The 20,046-nt window shown below is 43.8% G+C and overlaps 3 protein-coding genes across 3 annotated transcripts; all 3 read right to left on the reverse strand.

Annotated features, from left to right (window-relative positions):
- Positions 1-9,417: 9,417 nt before the first annotated feature.
- On the reverse strand, positions 9,418-11,016 carry VC83_01952 (uncharacterized protein; the record flags this gene model as incomplete). The annotated part of the gene is made up of 1 exon (XM_024465624.1): positions 9,418-11,016. The coding sequence occupies exon 1, from the start codon at positions 10,966-10,968 to the stop codon at positions 9,418-9,420; it is 1,551 nt and encodes a 516-aa protein (XP_024326787.1). The 5' UTR covers positions 10,969-11,016.
- Positions 11,017-12,133: 1,117 nt separating this feature from the next.
- VC83_01953 (uncharacterized protein) lies at positions 12,134-16,976 on the reverse strand (the record flags this gene model as incomplete). Its single annotated transcript, XM_024465625.1, has 7 exons — positions 16,454-16,976; positions 15,462-16,250; positions 15,036-15,395; positions 14,891-14,985; positions 14,526-14,706; positions 13,474-14,435; positions 12,134-13,386 (listed from the first exon to the last, which is right to left on the reverse strand). Exons 1-7 carry the CDS (start codon positions 16,849-16,851, stop codon positions 12,134-12,136), a joined length of 4,038 nt encoding a protein of 1,345 aa, XP_024326788.1. The 5' UTR covers positions 16,852-16,976.
- A 773-nt stretch (positions 16,977-17,749) lies between these two features.
- VC83_01954 (uncharacterized protein) lies at positions 17,750-20,013 on the reverse strand (the record flags this gene model as incomplete). Its single annotated transcript, XM_024465626.1, has 4 exons — positions 17,750-18,895; positions 18,951-19,348; positions 19,402-19,628; positions 19,958-20,013. 4 exons carry the CDS (start codon positions 20,011-20,013, stop codon positions 17,750-17,752), a joined length of 1,827 nt encoding a protein of 608 aa, XP_024326789.1.
- Positions 20,014-20,046: the final 33 nt, after the last annotated feature.

Genomic DNA, 20,046 nt, shown 5'->3' on the forward strand with positions numbered 1-20,046 from the left:
GAGCATACTAGTTTCAGAGTGTGCGACACTACTCAACTGTCATTGTAAACAGCTGATTTCGAGGCATCTTGGCCTATGTAATGTCGGTATAAGACGATATCTAGCCAAATCAGTTTGATATCGAGTGTATCGTGGTTTTGGTGGGAAAATAAAGAATCCTACAAAAAATATCAAGTTGGCATGAATATCGCCTAATTGAGTATCGACTTATCGTGTGAGAACTGTATCTAGATTATCTAGCTATCCATCAACTATCTAGACTATCTATGAGGCACGATGCCACTATTTAAGTAGATAGTATTCCCTTAGATAGGAGCTTCGTGCTCAACTTAATATAGTATTCTTTACAATACTATAACGTGTTACTTAGAAAGCCTTTGTGTTTAATCCCCTACCTCCTCTGTTAAGTTAACCTTACATAAGAAACCTCTATGTCTTCTATCATTTAGAAGTCAGTGTTACAGTTTTGTACATTCGCTATACATGTACGTTATACAACCTATATTACTAATACTATTTAATACACTAATCATAACCTAAGCTTTTTTAGCAAGCCGGCTTAGTGCATTATTAATTAAGCTAGGAGAGTTATTCTAATGAATATGGTTCTTAACATGCTCTGTTTGAAAGTTAAGCTCTTTTATAGTTTAAGGAGTCTTTAAAGTATAATTGTCACTTTTAACTATTAGAGGAGTTAGAGTCCTTAAGTATAGATTTAAGTGAGAGAGAACATTCTATAGCTTATATAGAACTATGTCATACTGACATTCGTTGCACTCAGTTTGCTATCAAACTCAAGAGCAAACTTAGAAATCCCCTCCTCAAACCTACAAGTCACTATACATATTTTGGCTTATCACACCAACAACAAGAGCAATACTACTCAACGAATGCTACAACCCTCTATGATTCATTACACGTCATTACTCCTTAGTTACTGTGCTGATATTACCACACAGCATATCTCTACAACCCTCTATGATTCATTACATGACATCACTCCTTAGTTACTTGTAATGGTGGGTGCACCAGATATGAGAATCTAGCCACCCAAGGAAGGGATGAATTTACTAAGACAACACACTGTCTTAGGAAACAGAGCCAAAGGGTTGTAGCTTAGACTATTCCACAACGCAGCAATCAGGTGTATGATGTGGTGAAGTGGTTTAGACAAGTTGCAACAAATGTTGAGTCTGAGAACTCAGGGGTAAGTCAGAGGTTAGCACCTCACTGACTTTTCAAAAACAGAGAATAACAAGATCAATGCTTGGAAGCTTGGAAAAGACGTAGAAGTATGTGCTAGTCCATTTCTGTATTGCCTGCTTGCCCTTTCTTAAGGAAAGGGCAATCCTATTTATGCCAAAGGAGTGTAGTTCTCTCATTTTCCATGACTTTCCATGACTAACCAGGCTTGGTAAATGTATTAGAAATCAAGTGCGACCCACAACTAGCTTGCTAATCATGTAGTGAACGTAAGAGAATCCCATAGAACCATCTCTTGGGTTCCTAGCCTATAGGAAGTGAAAAGGAGGTCCAAGGTCAGAGTACCTATAGATAAATTATGTCATAACTTAACCAATCTTGTGGGTAACTAAGGAGCGATGACGTGTAATGAATCATAGAGGGTTGTAGAAGCTTCTAGAGCTATCGTTCATGTTCCTAGGCCTCTAGTTGGTAGATATATGCCATGTGGTAGTATTGGCCCACCCCCTTAAGGAGGAGATTTTCTTAATAACTTGTTCAATGAGTGTTCAAATGATATGCCGTGATGTATGTAGCATAAACAGATGTAGTAGAAGAGTTTGCAGCAATCGTTGAGTAGTATTGCTTCTGTTGTTGGTGTGATAAGCCAAGATATGTATGGTGACTTGTAGGTTTGAGGAGGAGATTTCTAAGTTTGCTCTTGAGTTTGATAGCAAACTGAGTGCAACGAATGTCAGTATGACATGATCCCCCTTTTAAGGACGTTTGTTGGCTGTCTGCTTGCCCTTTAGCCAGTTGGCTTTCTTAGAAAGAAATTCTAGAATGAGCTTAGATGCATTTTTTAGATTTCTCTTAGGCTCCCAAGTGTTGTCACTTGTAGGATAGCCTTTCCACTTAACGAGGAAGTAGTCCTGACCTCTAAGTGTCTTTTTGTCAAGGATAGACTCTACTTCATATTCTGGTTGATCCAAGATCAGAACAGGAGGTGGAGGAGACTGAAGTGGTCTTAAGGAACTTTCTTGTGCCTTAGACAAGAGAGATGCATGGAAGACATTATGGATAGTCCAAGTAGGTGGTAATGCAAGCTCGAAAGCATTCTTGCCAATAGTCCTTGTGATCTTAAAAGGTCCAAGTCTTTTAGTATCAAGTTTGTCTGAAGGTCTAGTAGTTGTGATATGTCTTCTAGACAAAAAGACTTGATCACCAACTTTGAATTGTGGTGCAACCACCCCCCTGTTAAAGGCCTGAGCCTGCTCGTCTTGTGCACGCTGTATTTGAACCTTGAGATAGTCCTGGAGGCCCTTAAGGTAGATGATTCTTTCAGTAGCAGAAGGGTTTTTGAAATTTTCAGGACAATTCAGTTCTGCCACTTCAAACCTAGGGTGATAACCATAGTTTGCATAGAAAGGTGTCTCTTTTGTGGTGTTAGAGACTGTGTTGTTGTAAGCAAATTCTGCAAGATGGAGAAGATCTGCCCAGTTGTCTTGAGCATAGTTTGTATAAATTCTTAGATATTGTTCAAGTACAGAGTTGACTCTCTCTGTCTGGCCATCTGTTTGAGGGTGATAAGCTGTAGAGAAGCGTTGTTCCATGTTTAAGAGTTTAGAGAACTCCTTAAAAAAGTTTGAAGTGAAAACTGCTCCCCTATCTGAGATCCAGTGTCCAGGAATTCCATGATATTTAAAGACCACCTTGAGGAATAGCCACACAAGTTCAGAAGCTGTGATAGTCTCATTGCAAGGCTCAAAGTGTGCCATTTTTGTGAGCCTTTCTACCACCACAAGGATAGAGTCATAAGGGGTAGCACCCCCTTTTGGGATAGAAGGAGGCAACTTGACTATAAAGTCAATGGATATGGAGTCCCATGGGCGTTCTGGTATAGGTAGAGGCTGCAAGAGGCCATAGGGCTTTTGCCGTGTAGGCTTGTTCAAGTTGCAAGTAGTGCAAGAAGATATATAGTCTTGAAGAGTAGTCCTTAGACTAGGCCAGTAGAACTTTCTTGTTAGAAGTTCATAAGTTTTTGCAAAGCCAAAGTGCCCTGCAGCTGGAGCATCATGGAACTGCTGTAGGAGGTGTAGCTGTAATCGTTTATCCCTTGGGACATAGATATAGTTCTTGAATAAGAGAAGTCCATGCTGATTTTTTGAGAAATTCTGTAGTCCAACTTTCTCAAGAGAGGAACCTTTCTTCTGGAGGTATTCCAAAGTTCTTTTCGCAAAGGGATCATGGTTGTAAGCATCTTTGAATGCTTTAAGAAGTGTTGCTGAGGGTGTATAGTCTTTAAAGGTCTCTGGTTCCTGAGAAGAGGTAATGGGGGCAACTTGGTCTTGAGGGGATAAGTTTACCCCTAAGTCCTCTGTAGTACTAAGGTTGCTTAAAGATGCTGCTATAAGCTTTGCTGAGTCTAGCAGAGCCTTTGTATTGCTAGTTTTAGCAGAATCTTGGTAGTCATGTCTTCTTGAGAGGAGATCTGCTCTTTGATTCTTGGCCCCTGAGACATGTTTTATAACAAAGTCAAAACCTCCTAGTTGTTCAGACCACCTTGCTTGTCGTCGATTGAGCTGTTTAGTGGTTGTAAAGGTCAAGAGATTTGAATGGTCACTGTAAATAGTGATAGGATAGTTTGCCCCTTCAAGGTAGCATCTCCAATGCTTTAGAGAACATACTATGGCAAGCAGTTCCTTGTCTGTAATGGGATAGTTTTGTTCAGCTGCTGATAGCTTTCTTGAGTAAAATGCCACAGGCTGTAGCTCTTCTTGTTTGTCTTTTGGAGCTTGGTATAAGATTCCAGAAATGGCAAAATCTGAGGCATCTGTCTCAAGAGTGGCAGGTTTCAAGGGGTTAAAGTGTAGTAACATTTTCCCTTCTTTAAATTCTCCTTTAAGAGCATCGAAAGCATCTTGCTGTGTCTTATCCCAGTGATACAAAGTGTCCTTGTGAAGTAATTGAGTAAGGGGTAAAGCCAAGGATGTATATCTTGGTATAAACCTCCTGTAATAGTTGGCAAACCCAAGGAAAGACTGAACCTCTTTAATGCTGGAAGGAATAGGCCACGTTTGTACTGCTTTTGTCTTTTCAGGGTCCATCTGAATGCCTTCTGTTGAAATTCTATGTCCTAAGAAATCAACTTGAGACATATGGAAAAGACATTTCTCAAGTTTGCAAAAGAGTTGTGCTTGAGATAGCTTCTCTAAGACTTGTCTAACATGTAGAACATGCTCTTGAGTGTCTAAAGAGTATATAAGAATGTCGTCTAAGTAGACAACAACAAAGATATCCAAGTAAGGTCTTAGAATATCATTCATGAGAGCTTGGAAAGAAGCAGGTGCATTGGCAAGCCCAAAAGGCATTACCTGGTATTCAAAATGACCATAGCGTGTTCTGAATGCTGTCTTCCACTCATCACCTTCCTTGATGCGTATCAGGTTATAAGCTCCCCTGAGATCTAACTTGGTAAAGATCCTTGCTGAAGAGAGCCTATCTATGAGCTCAGGGATAAGGGGTAAAGCATATCTGTTTTTAACAGTGACTGCATTAAGGCCCCTATAATCAACACAGAGACGCAAGGAGCCATCTTTCTTCTTGACAAAGAGAATGGGAGCTCCTGCTGGTGAGGAAGAAGTTCTGATAAAGCCAGAACTAAGGTTCTCATCTAGGTATTCTCTGAGAGTTTTCAGCTCTAATTCAGATAGAGAGTAGATAGGGCCGTAGGGAGGCATTGAGCCTTCTGCGAGTGGTATCTCATGGTCATAAGGCTGGTGCTTTGGCAGAATTGATGCCTTTGCCTTGTCAAAAAGATGTTGGTAGTCTTGGTATGCTAAAGGCAAAATGACCTCCTGAGATGATTTCTCCAAATCTGAAGTAGCTGCTATCTCCAGGACAGGTTGGAAAGGTTTAACCCATATCAGAGATGATATATCGTCCATAGTTTGGTCAAAATCCTTGATCTGGGACAAGTTTGAGTCTTGGACCTGAATAGGGGTAACTGAGGCTTGAAGGGTTTTTCCAGTATTGAGCTCAGGATTTGAGCTAAACCCAAGCGATAAATGCTTCCAATTGATAGTTGGATCATGCCTTTGAAGCCATGGAAGACCTAGGATGACTGGGTACTTCATTGGTATAACATCTAAAGAGATGGTGTCTGAAAATGTTGATTTTCCTAGGGGAATCTCAAGTTTGAGTACTGGGGTGTTGCAGGTAATGGAACCTGAACTGATAGGAGTTCCATCAATGACTCGGAGCAACTCTGGAGTGCGTTTGGGAATTGTAGGTAACTGGTGTGTCAAGATGAGGTCTTGAGATATAAAGTTGCCTGTTGCCCCTGAGTCTATCATAGCCCTTGTAGACAACACCTGTTGTTTGAAATGGAGTTGAATAGGGATTAACAGGTGTGTGAGACTCTGAGAAAGCACCATCGACACATCTTTGTTGTCTAGGGGAGAAGTTATAGTCTCAGTTGAAGTTGTGCCTGCTAGGGATTTTTCAAGTTTTTCAGGAATAGCAGTTGTGACTGTGTCTGAGGCTGCTATATGTTTTGAATCAGCACTCCCCCGTGCTGAATAGCACTCCTGAATTCTGTGTCCCCCTTTGCCACAGTATAAACAAAGGTTGTTGTCCATTCTGTGTTTTCTTTCTTGAGGGGTAAGTTTACCCCTTTTCAGTTTTTGAGGGTATCCTGTAGGCTGAGGTGCTGGATTTGCTGTAGATCTCTTTATAGAGGCGTCTAAGTCCATAGGTTCAGGTGCTGAGTCCTTAGCAGTTGGTGTAGAGGTGTAATTGTTGAAATTTCTTGTTGGATGCCAGTCTTGGTTCTTCTCCTTTCTTCTTTCAAAAAGCCTATCATCAAGTCTGACAGCTTTCTCTATAAGCGTTTGAAGTGTTGTAGGGCGTTCTTCTTTGCTGAGTTCATCCTTAATAGAGCTCTTGAGCCCTTGGTAGTAAGTGAAGACTAAGGCTTCTTCATTCCAAGTCAAGTGAGAAGTGATTCTCCTAAATTCTGTTGTATACTGAGCAGCAGAGGTCTTTTGACATAGCTTCTGTAGCTCTCTTTCTGCTGTAGCAGTTTCGTTGATGTCTCCAAAGGTCCTGGTAAGTTCCTCTTGAAACTGGTCATAAGAGGTAATCAAAGGTGTAGTGGTATTTTGGTTGTTGCCACTAAGTCTTCTAAGATATGGCTCAAAGAAGTTGAATGCAGATCCACGGAGGTAGCTGGCAGCGAAATAGATCTTCTGAATGTCTGAGGTGAACTGATGAGGCCTGAGGGTGAAGTAGATGTCCAGTTGCATAAGGAATCCCTTCAACTTCCTCCTGTCTCCATGGTATAAATCTGGTGTTTGCACTTTAGGAAGTGCACCTGGGGTACTCGAAATAGCCAGAGGAGCTGTGGGAAGCTCTGTATGATGTGTCTGAGTTGAAGATTGTGTTGCTGAAGTGTTGGCTTGAAAGGTGTTTTCCAAATTCTCAAGTTTGTTTGCTATAGTTTGTATAAAGGCAAACAGTTGTTGCATCTGCTGTTCAGCAGTAGTTGTAGGAGCTTGGTCGTCCTCCATTGTAGTATCGAAGTGCTGCTATAGAAATAGTTGAAGCTTGAAGCAGGCAAGGTGTAATGGTGGGTGCACCAGATATGAGAATCTAGCCACCCAAGGAAGGGATGAATTTACTAAGACAACACACTGTCTTAGGAAACAGAGCCAAAGGGTTGTAGCTTAGACTATTCCACAACGCAGCAATCAGGTGTATGATGTGGTGAAGTGGTTTAGACAAGTTGCAACAAATGTTGAGTCTGAGAACTCAGGGGTAAGTCAGAGGTTAGCACCTCACTGACTTTTCAAAAACAGAGAATAACAAGATCAATGCTTGGAAGCTTGGAAAAGACGTGGAAGTATGTGCTAGTCGATTTACTGTATTGCCTGCTTGCCCTTTCTTAAGGAAAGGGCAATCCTATTTATGCCAAAGGAGTGTAGTTCTCTTATTTTCCATGACTTTCCATGACTAACCAGGCTTGGTAAATGTATTAGAAATCAAGTGCGACCCACAACTAGCTTGCTAATCATGTAGTGAACGTAAGAGAATCCCATAGAACCATCTCTTGGGTTCCTAGCCTATAGGAAGTGAAAAGGAGGTCCAAGGTCAGAGTACCTATAGACAAATTATGTCATAACTTAACCAATCTTGTGGGTAACTAAGGAGCGATGACGTGTAATGAATCATAGAGGGTTGTAGAAGCTTCTAGAGCTATCGTTCATGTTCCTAGGCCTCTAGTTGGTAGAGATATGCCATGTGGTAGTATTGGCCCACCCCCTTAAGGAGGAGATTTTCTTAATAACTTGTTCAATGAGTGTCCAAATGATATGCCGTGATGTATGTAGCATAAACAGATGTAGTAGAAGAGTTTGCAGCAATCGTTGAGTAGTATTGCTTCTGTTGTTGGTGTGATAAGCCAAGATATGTATGGTGACTTGTAGGTTTGAGGAGGAGATTTCTAAGTTTGCTCTTGAGTTTGATAGCAAACTGAGTGCAACGAATGTCAGTATGACACAATCCTACCCCCATAGGCCATGAATGGATCTATAGATTCTTAAAACGACATCCAAACTTTAAAGGGGTCTACTCAAGACAACTAGAGTCTGCACGACATAAAGAAGCCACTCCTATAAAGATTTCAGCTTGGTTTGACGCGTTTAAAGCACGAATTGAAGAGCGAAAGTACAAGCCATGCAACATCTATAATATGGATGAGACAGGTTTTGCAGTTGGAGAGACTCAATCCACGCGAATAATTGTTGATTCTACCTTGAAATCCAATTGGAAGGTCACAGCTGGGAAGCAGGAGTGGATAACTGTACTTGAATGCATTGATGCAGACGGTGGCACTTCTCAACAAGTAATAGTGGCTGGACTTCAAACAGTCATAGATTTGAGTGGTTGCGGAATGTATTTGAGCCTGAGTCATGCAAAAAGTCTGGAAATCACCTGCGAATGTTGATTATGGATGGCCATTCTAGTCACATTACTGGCGATATGATTGCACTGTGCATTGAGAATGACATCGACCTTCTTATTCTACCGCCTCATTGCTCTCATCTACTCCAACCACTTGATATTGGGGTGTATGGACCTCTTAAGTGATTTCATGCTCAGGAAGTAGATCGGTATACTCGAGCAGGAATAAAGCGAATCCAGCGCTCCCACTGGGTTGAAATCTTCCGGTGTATTCTATAGAAGGGTCTTATACCTCAAAATATTAGAAGTGGGTGGAGGGCAGCAGGTTTAATACCCTTTCTCCCAGAAAGAGTTCTGGCTAACCTTCCACTTCCACCAACCGAACCACCTCGCACTCCTCAAAACTCAACCAATATCACTACTCTGGATCTCTCAATACTCCGAAGTTCTCCTCCAGATGGAACTGAACTAAGGCATGCAAATTTAGTATTTAATTCAAGTATGGCAACTTGTGACTCTCCTGCTTCACCAACTCGACGCTATGCCAAGAGAATGACTAGGCTGGTTGAAAGTCAGAATGCTGAACTCAGCATCCTTCGGAAGGAGGTGAAAGAGTACAAAGAGATACTTGAGACACGAAAGAAAAGAACTACGGGCAAGAGAATTAAGTTGCAAGGCGAATTTGTATTCAGTACCGAGGAAGTGTTGAAAATTGTCCGGGAGGCAGAGTTGAAGTCAACCGAGAAAAGACCACGTGGAAGGCCACGCAAACGGCCAATTGAAGAAGTAGACGAGGAAGTTGAAGAGGAAGAGGTAGAGAACGATTCAAGCGACCCAGAATTGGAATTGGAGGAGTGTGTGGCACGTAGGACTCGGTCAACTAGAGTAGAATAAACTTTTTGTCCGACTACCCCATATGTCCCGACTACCCATACGTTACGTTATCAATAAAACTACAAAAAATACATCTAAACTAGCTACAAGCACACCAAACAGTGTGACGGCCAACTCAAAATAGTTGCAGGGAGTGATGGTAATCGCGGTGAAAAATCGAGAACAAATCGAGAATAAATAGCAGTAAAATATTTGTCATATCATGTCGTATCATATATCATTAGCAGATCGTAGGGGTTTGTTTCGTTTCGTGAATTGGCTGGGATAGAGACGATGGAGACTCAGGTCGCTGGCACCCTCTGTGAAATGAGCAGTTCGTAGTCCATTGTATCCAAAATATCGTTGAGAGATGCGTGTCAGATATCCACGGGCAGTATTTCAGGGGTTACCGAAAATCAATGTCGTCGTTATGCTCCTGATAAGTTTATATATACTGGACGTCGTACCGCTCGCCCATTTCAAGACCGCAGAGCGGATATCCTCCGAGACCCTGGTGTGCTTATGGTGGCTGAGTAGGAGCCTGCATTGTGTTTCTCCAAACTCCCAGTTGTAGCAAACTGCTTCCATCAACTCCTTGGAAATGATAAATATGGGGTTGCGCTTGAGAAGCAGGGCTAGCACATCTCCACCCCACGGTTGGTGTGCCACTGCCACAAGCATCTTCTGCGTAATGGTAGGTGATGGATCTCGATTAAGATACCATACCATTGCGTCATACGGCAAAACAGGCGTATGGTTCGGCTTTCTGGGTTCTGAGAACCAGACCAGCCATTGCAGTGCACCTGATCCATGGGGAGTCTCAGACGCAGCTCGAAGTACAATATCTGATACGCTCACAGAGGCTGAATGCAGCCTGAGGAGAACTTTAAATTTTGATGCCGCATGCTTGGATCCTGCTATAGTTGTAAGAATCGATTCCGAGAGTAATCCCCCGATGTCGAAAGTTAATATCAACTCCAAGGCCTTTTCCGTAAACTCATTTTTAGCAGCTGCAGTCAACAGGGTCTGCGTAATGTTTAGTTTCGGGAGGTGCTCCTTGATGGTCTTCACAACTGCTGAAGATTGTCCGCCCCGAAGGAGAGCAGCCATTGGAATTTCTGTGAGAGACAGCTGAGGATACTCGGCCAATAACCATTCTAGGGGCTTAATATCCCTCGATGCAATCTGGCATGTCCGCCTCAATGTTTCCTCTGTAATAGTAATTGATGGGTTCTTGGTTGTGATCAATTTCATACGGGTAACATTGTCCGTTTTGTAGGAATACACGCCTGCTGCATATTCCAGGGCTCGAGGTGTAATATGCACAACATCAGATCGGTCTAGCGCCCATCGAAGAGTTCTTACATCCTTAGACTTTGCTGATGCTATAAACAATCGTTCCGTCATTTCAACTCCTCTATTCCTCTTTTCTAAGAGTTCCAACTTTGGAGCACTAGCAGGCGTCCATGCTACCTCTTCGAAGAGTTCAGAAGGTATTTCTAAAGTGGAATCGTAGTCTAAGACCCACTTTATAGCACCAGACGTGTTCTTATTCGCAGCCGCAGCTTTTAATGAAGCGGATGTAATGCGCAGGCGTTGCTTTTGAATATGGCCTAGCATTTTGGAAATCCAGTCCTCATCACGACCCGTCCTCAGAACAGCTTCTGTCATGGCGTCGATAATATCTGGATCGGAAATATCCTCTCCTTGGCGTATGAGCAATTCCAAGGCCTCTACGGACCTGGCACAGGCAAAAACCAGGGGACATGTGAGCCGTTGCGGCTGATAAGATAGTAGCATGTCAAATGAAATGCTGTTACCGGGCTTGAGGAACTCAACCATGGAAACTTCGTCAATCCTGCAAGTTGGATCATGCTGCAATAGCCACTGAAGCACCTCGCTTCTTGATGTAGTATATGTCCCGAGACCTGATACAGCAACTAAGAGCATCCTAGAGGTCACCCTGAATGTTGGTTCGAATGACTTGATAATACTGAGAATTCTGATAGCATCGTTGCCTCCCACCGCNGGTGTATTCGAGAGAAGGGTCTTATACCTCAAAACATTAGAAGTGGGTGGAGGGCAGCAGGTTTAATACCCTTTCTCCCAGAAAGAGTTCTGGCTAACCTTCCACTTCCACCAACCGAACCACCTCGCACTCCTCAAAACTCAACCAATATCACTACTCTGGATCTCTCAATACTCCGAAGTTCTCCTCCAGATGGAACTGAACTAAGGCATGCAAATTTAGTATTTAATTCAAGTATGGCAACTTGTGACTCTCCTGCTTCACCAACTCGACGCTATGCCAAGAGAATGACTAGGCTGGTTGAAAGTCAGAATGCTGAACTCAGCATCCTTCGGAAGGAGGTAAAAGAGTACAAAGAGATACTTGAGACACGAAAGAAAAGAACTACGGGCAAGAGAATTAAGTTGCAAGGCGAATTTGTATTCAGTACCGAGGAAGTGTTGAAAATTGTCCGGGAGGCAGAGTTGAAGTCAACCGAGAAAAGACCACGTGGAAGGCCACGCAAACGGCCAATTGAAGAAGTAGACGAGGAAGTTGAAGAGGAAGAGGTAGAGAACGATTCAAGCGACCCAGAATTGGAATTGGAGGAGTGTGTGGCACGTAGGACTCGGTCAACTAGAGTAGAATAAACTTTTTGTCCGACTACCCCATATGTCCGACTACCCCATACGTTACGTTATCAATAAAACTACAAAAAATACATCTAAACTAGCTACAAGCACACCAAACAGTGTGACGGCCAACTCAAAATAGTTGCAGGAGTGATGGTAATCGCGGTGAAAAATCGAGAACAAATCGAGAATAAATAGCAGTAAATATTTGTCATATCATGTCGTATCATATATCATTAGCAGATCGTAGGGGTTTGTTTCGTTTCGTGAATTGGCTGGGATAGAGACGATGGAGACTCAGGTCGCTGGCACCCTCTGTGAAATGAGCAGTTCGTAGTCCATTGTATCCAAAATATCGTTGAGAGATGCGTGTCAGATATCCACGGGCAGTATTTCAGGGGTTACCGAAAATCAATGTCGTCGTTATGCTCCCTGATAAGTTTATATATACTGGACGTCGTACCGCTCGCCCATTTCAAGACCGCAGAGCGGATATCCTCCGAGACCCTGGTGTGCTTATGGTGGCTGAGTAGAGCCTGCATTGGTGTTCTCCAAACTCCCAGTTGTAGCAAACTGCTTCCATCAACTCCTTGGAAATGATAAATATGGGGTTGCGCTTGAGAAGCAGGGCTAGCACATCTCCACCCCACGGTTGGTGTGCCACTGCCACAAGCATCTTCTGCGTAATGGTAGGTGATGGATCTCGATTAAGATACCATACCATTGCGTCATACGGCAAAACAGGCGTATGGTTCGGCTTTCTGGGTTCTGAGAACCAGACCAGCCATTGCAGTGCACCTGATCCATGGGGAGTCTCAGACGCAGCTCGAAGTACAATATCTGATACGCTCACAGAGGCTGAATGCAGCCTGAGGAGAACTTTAAATTTTGATGCCGCATGCTTGGATCCTGCTATAGTTGTAAGAATCGATTCCGAGAGTAATCCCCCGATGTCGAAAGTTAATATCAACTCCAAGGCCTTTTCCGTAAACTCATTTTTAGCAGCTGCAGTCAACAGGGTCTGCGTAATGTTTAGTTTCGGGAGGTGCTCCTTGATGGTCTTCACAACTGCTGAAGATTGTCCGCCCCGAAGGAGAGCAGCCATTGGAATTTCTGTGAGAGACAGCTGAGGATACTCGGCCAATAACCATTCTAGGGGCTTAATATCCCTCGATGCAATCTGGCATGTCCGCCTCAATGTTTCCTCTGTAATAGTAATTGATGGGTTCTTGGTTGTGATCAATTTCATACGGGTAACATTGTCCGTTTTGTAGGAATACACGCCTGCTGCATATTCCAGGGCTCGAGGTGTAATATGCACAACATCAGATCGGTCTAGCGCCCATCGAAGAGTTCTTACATCCTTAGACTTTGCTGATGCTATAAACAATCGTTCCGTCATTTCAACTCCTCTATTCCTCTTTTCTAAGAGTTCCAACTTTGGAGCACTAGCAGGCGTCCATGCTACCTCTTCGAAGAGTTCAGAAGGTATTTCTAAAGTGGAATCGTAGTCTAAGACCCACTTTATAGCACCAGACGTGTTCTTATTCGCAGCCGCAGCTTTTAATGAAGCGGATGTAATGCGCAGGCGTTGCTTTTGAATATGGCCTAGCATTTTGGAAATCCAGTCCTCATCACGACCCGTCCTCAGAACAGCTTCTGTCATGGCGTCGATAATATCTGGATCGGAAATATCCTCTCCTTGGCGTATGAGCAATTCCAAGGCCTCTACGGACCTGGCACAGGCAAAAACCAGGGGACATGTGAGCCGTTGCGGCTGATAAGATAGTAGCATGTCAAATGAAATGCTGTTACCGGGCTTGAGGAACTCAACCATGGAAACTTCGTCAATCCTGCAAGTTGGATCATGCTGCAATAGCCACTGAAGCACCTCGCTTCTTGATGTAGTATATGTCCCGAGACCTGATACAGCAACTAAGAGCATCCTAGAGGTCACCCTGAATGTTGGTTCGAATGACTTGATAATACTGAGAATTCTGATAGCATCGTTGCCTCCCACCGCCGCTACCAATATCTTCTCCGAGATTTTTTCCTGGGGATTTTCATAGTGGCTTAGAAGCCATGGTATAAGATGAGATCCATTGTATGTAGCTTTAAGAGCGGACATGACGATACCGTCGTCGATTTTCAGAGTCCCTGGCGGTGCATGTTCGAGAAGCGCTTCCATTGCTGCCGATCCTAGAGCAGTATTTTGAACCAGCCTATCCAGCATTTGTTGCGTAACTTCGAAATGTGGATGGCGCCTGAGGACCGTGAGGAACATCTCCTCATTACCCCGCGCCGTGAGTGGGAGTATATCCACATTAAATTGAAATTCCGGTTGATAATCCAGGAGTGCTTCCATAACATCGCTTGCCAACCCACAAGCCGCAACCTCAAAAATAGAAGGATCGGGATCGATATCACCCTGAGATAATAAACATTTAAGAATATCTGCTCCGGATGACATATTTTCTGATAAGACCCTGATTATGTTCAGATCAACAGGAATCTTCCACCCACGGTTGATGAGCATGCTTAAAATGGATTTGCCACACAAGTGGTTGGACGCACTTGATAGTATGAACCCTTCATATATTTCCTCTATTGGAACGCTGGGGTATGAATTGAGCACCAGCTCCGCCATGTCGGCACCACAGTGAGGATTTTGGGCTGCTAGCTTCAACATGTCGCCGCAGCAATCAGCGCTGTAATTCTGGAAGCCGCCCAGAATTTCGACAATCTCTGGGTCACTGCTCCTGACACATTCTTCAAAACTGGCAACAGAGGGCCTTCAGTTGAAGTTTCTGCCCCGTTTTTCAGCAACAATGTGACAGCTTCTTTCTTCCTGTTGTAAAACAGCATACCACAAGGGACCCCTTTGATTATGGTCGGTAATATTCACATCTACTTCCTCTTCGATGAGTTGAGTTGCTGTAAGAAGAAGTCCAAACCATGCACAGATGTGAAGTCCTGAGATATCCTGGGACATCTGTGGCTCAATTGATCCATAACATACCACCAGTGGTCCGGAGACTGAAGCAGTGCCTGGGCAGAACACGCGACATTAGATGTCTTGCGTAGAAAGGCTAAAAATATTTGCACTTAGAGTCCTCTGAACTTCTCCCTGGAAGCATGAATCCCCAATTTTGTGCAGCGTACTCTAAAAACGGGAAGGACGCTACTCTCAAATTGTAGCTTTCATAAGATTGACATGAATCCGTTAGATTACTGTCAGAAAGATATGCGAGGCATCTCTCGGTAATCATTGCGCTTGCATCAGGGAAATGCGTTTCTTTTGTACGATCAAATACTCCTTGGCGGTGTCTTCTAATCGTCAGCATATAACATAGGCAACTGCAGAGAGATAAACTTACGTGGACCAGCATGACCTTTTGATCCTCGGGTCAATCTCAAGAAGTCCACTACATGAATCAATAGCTTCTCTCAAGTCTGAAATATTGTCTGTGTCGAAGGATGACTCGTTGACTTCAATTGCTAGTGCGTGCTCTAGCTCTGAGACTGTGAGTTCCCTAGAAGCATGGGTTACGAAAGATAGTAATATGATCGAATCGGTCAGCATTCCGCTGGATTGAGCCTTCAGGCGTTTCATTGTATCATTGTATCCATCATCCAACGAATAGCCACCGCTTGCTATAGACTCTAAAGCCTGATTAAGCTTTTTGCGGTTCGAAACCTTCGAAATAGCACTCATACTGAGTTTTGCCAAAAGGAACCTGATTGAATTGATAAGCTTCCATGCCCAGTCTGTAGTTTCCCGCAAGAGGTGGCATTAAACTCACATGCCGTCGGCAGCCTGCGCTAGTGTGCCCTTAATTTTTTGGTGGGTTTCAAGCGGCGACTTGGCAACAAAACAGCCAGGTGGTAACGCTCTCAGACTTTCGTCCATCCACAGGTTAAGGTCTTCTTTAGTTGCTCGAGTATCAAGCTGCGTGGCCGATGCGATATACTGCAAAATTCGATACGGATCCCGAGACGTTACCATCAACTTTATTGCAAAGCTGGTTTGCAACTCACTGAGAATCTTCAGTAACTTATCCTGAGTCTCTTCGTCAAGTTCATTGAGTGCATCGATAACAATAAAAGTCTTTGAGAATCTTCCAGCTTCCAATTGAAGCAGGCGACATAGCTGAGAGTAAGTAGGATAGTTTTTAGAGGAGTGCAGCTCCTCTAACGTCTCTGGCAGTTTGATACCCTTCACTGAAAGAAGCTGTTTCAGCAGACTCGCAAGTAAGTTTTGGGCGTTAAATTTATCAGCGTGAGCCCAGTTTCCAAATACATATGCTACTGCACTTCTCTCTGGCCTGATTGCAGTGAGTCTTGTGAGATACTCGATGGCCGTGCTCGCCAGCATTGTCTTGCCCATGCCGCCGCCGCCCTTCAGAATTATCGAGTCTTGTTTTCCATCTAGCCACAGCCTGAACGGCTCGGACTCTATTAGCCATCGTCCAGTGTTTTTGGCCCTTTTAGCTGTAAGTGCTGCTTGTTGTTGAGAAAAGTCAATGCGCCGCGATGGAGATAGCCACTCGAGAACATCATGCTTTTTTTGTTGTTCGAGTGCTGTTGATATGCTATCAACACTGTGGGTAATCTCTTCAACACCGTGTTAATTATGTCGACCCCGTCTTTAATTTCCTTCGTTAATAGTCTAAATAAGGTTTTATATCAGCTAGTTCCCGTTTTTATAATCGTGTGGTTTCAGCGACTAGAAATGAGAAGCGCCAATGTAATGATTGATGAGCCGGCATGCTCGAAGAAGAAATGGCATACGAACATGGAATCATTTAGAAGAGCACAAATAAGAATGGTCTTGTATCTTTGTATCTTTTCAAGGTCCTGTTTTATGCGGGATTTGTCGAAAGGCCATAATAATTTCCTTCCTGGTTTCGCCACTAATTTCCCTTTGAAGCTGACGAGGAACGAGTTAAATTCGTAAAGGATTCCGTCTTCCGCACCAATGACTGTTAATGTTACATGAAATATCTTCGGATTTTCGTCGACCGATGTGTTGAGAGCACATAAAATGTAGCGAATAACTTCAATCTCGGCCTGGAAACTTAAGATCTGCTTCTCTGCGGCGCGAACATCTTTCAGATAATCGATCAACTTGGCCGTTGCATCCAGTATCTGGACAATACTGCCAATAGCGCCAACAGCATCCATTATTATCATAAAATTGGAGCCCTGTGGAGAAACAAGAAGCCTACTAGGTGGACGATTCGAATGGAGCCGTCCCTTCCAGTAGCGATTGTTATCTGCTGCCAGCGTCGTCGTAAGTATTCGGGTTTTCGAGAGACATATTTAGGAGAAATATTTATTTCTCCAGGAAATTTTTACAGGCATCTGCAAGCTCTGAGTAAGTACAATCATCGTTGTTGCCTTGAGCCTTGTGTGTCCTCGATTGAAGTCATTCGGCGCTTCGTAGGCGCCGACCTATACCCAGCCTCATGCACCATGCAGCGTGCGCCCCAACCGACACGCATATTGTGAAACTCGACAGGGGCGACATTGGTCTAGAAGGGTTGGAAAGCAAATATAGACGTTGCAATGTTTGTTCTTAGTGTTGCCCGAGTAGTTTTTTCGACGAGTTCCTCGAGTACTCATAATTTTAGTCGGATATCTACTACGAAGAGCTCGTCCAGAAGCGATTCGAGTAAGCTACCTAGTTATTGCCAAGCGCTTAGCAAAAAGTAGATCTAGCAAACGTAAATAGTAGACTAACGAAACCTTTTAATAACTTACCTGTTTCGTGATTCTCATCATCGTGATGAGTTACTGGCTCTTGTTGCCGCCGAGGCATTGCCACAGATAAACGGGGCCGATGACCCCCTCCACATTGTGGTCAGGCATCAAGTACCCCAGTCTAGTACTCGTCGGGCGCTGCTATTCAGGATTGAATTGTCTAGACTCAACGTATCTGCGCATTATTGTTGTGTACGAATCACCGTAAGCTGGTGAATTCCAAAAAAACAAAAAGAGCCGTAGAAGGCCGACTAACAATAATTTAATTGTCTCACTTCAACTATATTTGAACGTGAAATATCACAGTTATGGGAAAATAAATATATTCTCATTTGGTATCTTGCGATGCAGTAGTCATCATTGCCTGGATCTGAGATATTTGCTCAGTAGCCAGCTTACCCTGTGCATCTCCAATAATTGTCAAAATCAGAGAGAAGCTATTTTCTAAAAACCTCTCGCGTTTTCTTTCCCCTTCAATAGTTTTCGCCACTCGGGCTAAAAATGCTTCCAGAGCACTTCGAAGCCTTGCCAAGCTTGTGCTTACAGGTTCGTCATCTCCAGTTTCCTTGCTCAGCTCCAATATTCCTTGGATGAGTTGCCCGAAACGTTGTGCCATGGAAGAAGGCGCAGCAGACTGCTTGGCCAGCTCGGCTTTCGACGTTGGCGGTGCCGTGGGCAAGTTAGCCGTTAGTTTCCGAACCGACTCGCAGTGCAAGTCCATGATGACCTGGAAGCGTGGCCATAGAAGCATATTCGTTCCATTGATGTAGCTGTCTCCAACAGGTATCTTATGCCTCTGTAATTTGAAGTTGAATTTTTGATTCAGTCTCACACACAGTAACAGGCCGAACGAGTCAAAAGTCTCAGAAACAAGGCTCTTCGTCAAAGTGTGACCAAGTTCAAATGTGGGCGAGAAGATATAGTTGAAGTAGCGCGCTATGGTATGGAATGAAAGAGAGGGCGAGAAAAAAGTGGTGAGAAACGAGTACTCGGCGCAAACGTTGTCAATGAGAGCCAGGTTGAAGTTGCGAAATGGGAACTCGAGGTAATGAGTCGCCGTGTCTTCTGCTAAATGGCTAGGTAAAGCCGATTGGTTTGATGTCGTGAGGATGTCGTTGCGTCGTCCCAGGCTGAAGGCATCATGCGGCGGCCCAGTTGCCTTTGACGTGGTAAGCAGCGTGCTCTTGCGTGGACTGTCATCATTCCCAAGAACATCATGCTTGTCTATTGCATGTATTTTAACTTTTGAGAGCGCCCTCTCATATCGAGTAAAATGATTTAAATAGTACCATCTCATGGTGTTCATGTAAGCCTGTCCAATCTCTTCGGCTAAGGTCTGATGATGATTCCATAGAAATGAAAACAGATCTTTGTATCGAATGAAGTGACGTTGCTGAACGACCTGAGCGTTTATATTCGGTGATCGTAGAGCCTTAATCTGGGCGACTAGGAAGTCCCGGATCCTTTCGATGGCCTATGTCCCGGGATCAACATAGAGCTCACATAAAATGACGATTTGATTTACTCACAATATTAACAAGCTGGTCACGCAAGGGCTTTAAATCAGTAATGCTCTTTATATTGTGTGCCTCAATTGCCTTGGCGTTTAATGCCTTTGACCACTTTCCAACCACATTCAGGGCAACAATCCACGACTCATCAATGTCGCCTTCTGATATCGTTTTCACAATGGTTTGCGAAACAGTGATATCTTCAACAACTGGTGTTAATCCAAGTTCTACAACCTTCCGGTTTTCAATCCTGGAGCTTAGTGTCGTTGATCTTGCTCGCAATGTTTCAATCTCCGCAGAAACGTCACCCAGATCATTTTGAAAGCTTGTCAAGTTTAGTTCAACCGAATTAAGAATGTCGTTGCAAGCGCGGATAGATTGATGGAGGTCTTCGAATCTAGCTTTATCGATCTCATCTGTGTTTACTTGGTCAGCATGGAAATCCATATGTCAATTGCAAAACACTAACATCTTGCAGCCGCCGGTGCCTCTGACACTTGGACCGTGTTCACGTCGTCTTCTTGAACGAATTCATGCAGTGCCAACCCAGTGAAGTCAACATTGCCCAGTAATTCATCATTGTCCCATATTTCATCCTTATCAGCGACCGGCAAGTTTCCCAGGTCAATGTTCAGAAGCTTGTCAAGGACCTGTATTGGATCTGAGTAAGTGAGAGTTATGTTTCTCAAATTCGAACTGGAGCTGTCCGTGGGTTTCCGAGAATTCCCTAGCAATGACGTTGTAGAATCATTGGAAACGGCAGACAAAGACGAAGACCGTGGAGAAAAATTTGGACGTTGAGGCCCAGTTTGGGGCAGAAGGCGGCTCGTTTTTCTTGGGACGGGAGAGTACGATCGCGATTGGGGAGTAGAGGACGCGTTGGGACGAAGTGCTGGAGTGGAAGTCCCAGACAGCCTGTCGAGCCACATCTCAGTGACTCTTCGGAGGCATCAACAAAGACCTCTTCGTTCTTTCAATCACTGAATGACTAAATGTTGAAGAGCCAAAATGTAGTCTACACGTACGTGTCTCGCCGATAACTCCTGTCGGCGTTCCTCATGGCGTGTTCCAATGGCCGCATGGTCACACCCAGCCGAAACGGTTCCATCTTATT

This window comes from Pseudogymnoascus destructans (assembly GCF_001641265.1).
Source record: "Pseudogymnoascus destructans isolate 20631-21 unplaced genomic scaffold scaffold_4, whole genome shotgun sequence".
Lineage (NCBI taxonomy): Eukaryota > Fungi > Ascomycota > Leotiomycetes > Thelebolales > Thelebolaceae > Pseudogymnoascus > Pseudogymnoascus destructans.